General features: G+C 34.0%; 1 protein-coding gene and 1 long non-coding RNA gene across 13 annotated transcripts; both read right to left on the reverse strand.

Annotated features, from left to right (window-relative positions):
* Positions 1 to 336: 336 nt before the first annotated feature.
* Positions 337 to 1,258, reverse strand: LOC111916726 (uncharacterized). Its single transcript, XR_002858605.2, has 2 exons — positions 1,112 to 1,258; positions 337 to 609 (listed from the first exon to the last, which is right to left on the reverse strand). It is a non-coding gene; the product is annotated as an uncharacterized LOC111916726 (long non-coding RNA).
* A 1,143-nt stretch (positions 1,259 to 2,401) lies between these two features.
* On the reverse strand, positions 2,402 to 5,135 carry LOC111916800 (uncharacterized). 12 transcript variants are annotated; one of them, XR_008230426.1, is made up of 7 exons: positions 4,451 to 5,130; positions 4,215 to 4,332; positions 3,619 to 3,767; positions 3,314 to 3,415; positions 3,100 to 3,211; positions 2,945 to 3,027; positions 2,402 to 2,792 (listed from the first exon to the last, which is right to left on the reverse strand). XR_008230426.1 is itself a non-coding variant. In XM_042899088.2 (5 exons), exons 1-4 carry the CDS (start codon positions 4,572 to 4,574, stop codon positions 3,357 to 3,359), a joined length of 450 nt encoding a protein of 149 aa, XP_042755022.2. In that variant the 5' UTR covers positions 4,575 to 5,135; the 3' UTR covers positions 2,821 to 3,064; positions 3,314 to 3,356. The 12 variants fall into 12 exon arrangements, 3 of the variants coding, with proteins under 3 accessions (XP_042755022.2, XP_023768232.2, XP_042755023.2); XR_008230425.1 differs by having other exon boundaries at positions 2,409 to 2,792; positions 3,096 to 3,211; XR_006187953.2 differs by having other exon boundaries at positions 2,945 to 3,211.
* Positions 5,136 to 5,393: the final 258 nt, after the last annotated feature.

The raw sequence follows: 5,393 nt of genomic DNA on the forward strand, positions 1-5,393 counted from the left end.
TAAACCATTGCCAATAGGAACATAATTTTTTTTGCTATTATTGCTAAAAGAACGGAGTTTACGTATGTCCGAAGCCAAATGTGATGTAGACCCGGTGTCCATGTACCAAGGGGTCATGAGTGTCATTGATGGACTTGGTGTTCATCTTAATATTCAAACCCTAATAACAATTCCATCATCTTAATTGAATGAACCGTAAGAATAACAAACAATGTCTACTCAGAACTGAATGGCTAACTGGTATCAGAACGCTAAGCATGTATTTCTTCTTACATCATGCATTTGCAAATATTAGTAAATTAGCAAACTCTAACATAATTCTGTTGATATAAAGAATAACATGGAACAATGAGAAATCACAACTGAATACACAAATGATAAAACATAGAGAAAGAGAAATTCCATAAGGATAGAGGATAATAGTACAGAAAAATACAACATTTTCCAAGACTACCATAATCTAGCTATTGTAATTATGATTTTATTTTAGTCCCTCTTGATTTCCTGAAGATTATTGGTACTAAACTAACATAGCGTTCTCAAACAGTAACCTCCTACCATTAGAAGGATCAGGTCCAGGATCTCGAACTGCAGGACCCCTCTGACTAACTGCATGGGAGAAAGAAATTGGTATGAATTCATAAACACAATAAAAAATATCTAGTAATTTCGATTAAATGATAAGTAAAGTGTGCTTAGAAGCACTACAATGCCTAGGAGAGAGGGAGCAAGAGTAAAAAGGTAAACTGCACTCTTTGGCCCACACACACCAAACCCGCCCAAGGCCAATCATGTGGGGGATAAATCGTGGAGCACTTTTGGGTGCAAAGTTTATAAATCGTGGACCACTAATAACATTTTGGGCGCAAAGTTTCAACTTTCAAGTTTTAACCTCTTTTATGGAGTTCCTCACCTTAACTGTTATGTTCCCATTATAAGCGAGACTAGCAATTAAGTAGCAACAACGACAAAAACATAACATTTGAACCGATTAACACCAAACTCGATACATAACATTTGAACCAATTAACACCAAACTAGATGCTTGGCTGCAATTAATGCCAAGAAATTAGTTTTAACGGAACTGAATGATCATATTGCATATATTTACCTGACACATTTGCAGAAGCCAAAATAATACTAAAGATCAAGAGCATACAAGAAGCAAGAGTAATCAAGAGCCTGGACTCGATAGACAACTTCATTATGTAATAGTTTGTTGGTATTGCTTTTTGACCTTTTTGTGGCTGTATATATACACACATAGGTTCAAGTGTTATGCAATGCAACATTGGTTTCCAGTTTCCTCGAAATACCAAACATTAAATTTCTAGAAGATATTTGAAGTCAACAAAACTACAAAAGTACCAAAACCTTGGTATTGACTGTCACGATAATTTTGCCCTTCATTTCACATTGTGGCAATGACTTAGAAATTTCGCTCTTTATGTCGTTATCAGAAGATTAAATGGATGTTAGTTAATGGTCATATTTTCTTAAAAGTAATATAGCATACAGAGTTAATAACAAGAATGGTCCTTGGTGTACCAAAATTGCAAGTTTCGTTTAACATGCTGTTTTTGTTTCAAATTGGTCCCTAACTTAGTTTTTGTTTTGTTATTGGAAAAACTAATAAACTAATCCTTTTATCTTTTTATCATTTTAATAACAAACTTGTTTAAACCTTTCAAATTCGGAATTTTAGACGGTAAAAAAGCTTGAGCATGTTTGAAGTGATTTTTATGAAAAAAACACTACTACAAAAAAGAGCCTTACCGATGGCCAAAACGGTTAGTAATCCGTCGCTTATAGGCTATACCGACGGAATTGCAACAGACCAAAATCCATCCGTATATTCTTGTCGCTAATTGTTTGTAATGGATTTCTAACGGCTACAACAAATTTTTTGCGACAGATTTTTCCGTCGGTAATTAGTAACCGATCACCAACGGAAATACTTTTGCAATGGATTACCAACGAATGCGTTTGTAACAGACTACCGACGGAATAGCTAAGTAACAGATTACCAACAGAATAGCTAGGTAATGTATATATACAACATTTTTACTGACAGATTTCCGTCACTAACCCATCGTTAATAGTGATTTTAATTTTAAAAAAATAATAATAATATAATTTTACATGAAAAATCGTACTTTTTACTATAGTAAAAAAAACAATATATATATATATATATATATATATATATATATATATATATATATATATATATATATATATATAATAAAACAAACAAATTCAGAAAAACCTAATAGAAATTCTAAACATATTTGGTGATCAACTAGAGAAGAACCCGTGTTGCGGGGTTGGAAACGCCAAGGAAGTGGAAGGAACATGAAGATTTCATTGAGTAACTTTGTAAAGGACTATGATATTTAAATATGAAAATGCAACAAATAACAATCTACTTTGGTGTGCCACTACCAAGTGAATGACCAAGAATCTGAAAAAATAAATACAAAACGGCTCATAACAGAACAAACAAAATAGCTTTAATGTATACAATTTTAGTGGAGTGATATAGCTCTCTAATTGAATTGTTAATTATGTAACTATAACACCATTAATAACCCATACTTGAATAGTTAGTTTATTTAGCATTTTGAAGAAATTAGCTACTAACAATCCAAAATAGTAAATAGAACATGTGTCATATCCAACCCAAGTATGTTTAACACCACTGGTCCATATGCACAAAAATCTCTCTAAATCTTTGAACAACGAATTATCACTTATTTCCAGTTGTATGATCAAACACACACCACCATAGCCTGCAATCAATTTACTTTTTACATTGGATGGTAAAAAATTAATAAATTAAAATGCAAAACATGGATTTGAATTATTTACAACTTCAGGTTAAAAACATAGTAAATTAGCTTTAAAAATATTAGATGTAACAATAGCTGATCTCAAAACATACTTCACTCCTTTTATAACATTTCTTGTTTGGTCTCTGCGTCTCTGGTATGTTTTCACTTGTTCCATTGTCAAACTACACGGAACCTGATAACGTATGATGTTGAAAAGTCATTCCTATTTCCTAATAATAATCAAAAAATAATTAGTTATACCTACAAAGGGTGTGAATATCAACACTTGTAAGGAAGCCTCTTCTATTAAGATCTAAACATCAGAAACGATATGTAATTCCCTATGGAGTGCCTTTGTTTTCAATTCTCATCAAAAGCTATTAAAAAAAATTAATATCACAAGTCATTTAAAAAAAATATATAAATCATCAGATTAAAAAAAATAAAGATAAAATAAGAATGTACAAATTCTTACTTACCCTTCTCGATAAAAATATATGTGAGTGTCCCGTCTGCATACTCTCAAAGCTCTTGCTTGCTCAGTGTTCTGTTCATATCTTTATCAAGTGCAAGGAACATATCTGTAGTGTACATGAAAATATGATGAGGGTAGTTTCGTCTTTTTATATAGAAGCAAATTGTATCCTCTTCCTCCCATTAGGATATATGAAATCCATCAAAAATGAAATTAAATTCTGCCTACTTGGTATATAAATTTTTGTTTCATTAAGTATATAGCGAAGGTATTTTGGTCTTTTGGAGACTGGATATGGTTACCACATACACAGTCTGAGGGTGGAGATGTTAGAACCTGGATTAGAGTTGATTTCCCACCTCCAGTTGTCTTCCTTCCAAAGCTCAGGTGACAGACTAACAGGAACACTGGAAACACAGATTTCATTCGTCTCGTCCAAGAAAGCAGATCCCAATTGCCTGCAAAGATAAAAGAAGTATATTTTATATTCAAGATCACATAATGTTATGGCGTGCTGAAGCTTTGATTAATAGCTGCAGAAAATGCCAAAATCCACAAAATAAACAGTAATTATACTTTGCTACTTGCATAATCCTGCTCATAAGTAATCAAGTGTGAAGAGTGAGAGTAAGAACCGGAATAACAATTCTAGTTGTTACAAATTACTTCATTATTGCAATTTAAATGCATGAGAGTAGAAGTAGATCACCATTTATATAATCACATTCACCGTTAAATAGCATGCAAAACTAGGACGACGGATTTCATATATCTTTGACTAAAGTTTCCAATTGGTTCCACAAAATCTACGAATTATCAATATCACAATCATGCCCAATGCAAGTGCAAGTGGTGGATACCGGACAATTCTAGCTCAGAATATTTAAAAAGATGAACAAAATTACCTTATTAAGCAAAAAATCAGGAAATATCTTGGAACCCTAGAATTCACCCAAACGACATCATCCTCATACGCATAAATTTTATTTTCAACAGAATCGTGTTCCATTGACAGAATTTCAACTTCAAAATCGATAACAAAATGAGTATTAACTAAATGGACAATGTAATTGCAGTCTGCGACGATTAATAAATGGAGAGTCTATCAAAATTGGGAATTTCGTCAATAGCTAGAAGTTACCTCGAGGATAATGGCGTCGGAATCGGTAACGGTGGAAGGGCCGTCTGTATCCGGAGGAGAAGAAGAAGCCGATGAGAGATATCAAACTAACAGCAGTTGAACGCCGCCGTCTCTGATTCGCCATGACTGTAGGCGAAATCGGAGTAGGGTATGATTGGGACTTTAGCTTTGATGGAGGCGGTAACGACGTGGACGGGGACAGGGAGGAGGGAGGGGGAGGAACCGTCTAAGATGAGAACATAATTAGAGGAGGAGAAGGTGTAATCATCAGGATCAGGCAACGATTTGAAGAGGCCAACATGAGTGAGTAGGAAGGGAAGATCAAGTGAGAGGTGATGGAGGGAAGTAAAAAAGAAGCGGTGGATTGGATCGGTGGATGTTGAGTGAGTGACAGCATGGTTATTTCTATTGGGTGTTGTAGCGGTGGACAACACATCTAAACACGTGGCTTTGAAGATACACGAAAGAGAAAAGCCCAATACATTAAAACAATTGTGCTTACAACAAAGCAAAGAAAAAACCGAAGAAAATATACATCTCAGCCAATGAAATTCAAGAACTGTTCAAGTGGCTGTTCTAAATTAGTAAGTATATAAATGACAACATGCTTGCAAATATCAAATCCTAATATACACGACACATTAATCATAGGCATATATGCATTTTGCAAGTTCTCCATAACCAAATTCACTGAATTAATCCACAATACACAAATGACCATATGTCTAATTAACATGAAATTTTCCAAAAAAAAAACACTAAATAAACCAAGAAATAAACTGTAGCTAACTTGTACATATACCTAACAATAGAGCGGGTTTGGAGCGAATCGTCCTTCATCCAAACCCCTTTAACAAATTTCAAAATCCGATTCAAACCCGCTCCGTAACCCGCAGGGTTTTAAATAATCACTCATACCCTTATCCACCGAATTAATGAATAT

The sequence above is a fragment of the Lactuca sativa genome, chromosome 1, assembly GCF_002870075.4.
Source record: "Lactuca sativa cultivar Salinas chromosome 1, Lsat_Salinas_v11, whole genome shotgun sequence".
NCBI classification, from domain to species: Eukaryota; Viridiplantae; Streptophyta; class Magnoliopsida; order Asterales; family Asteraceae; genus Lactuca; species Lactuca sativa.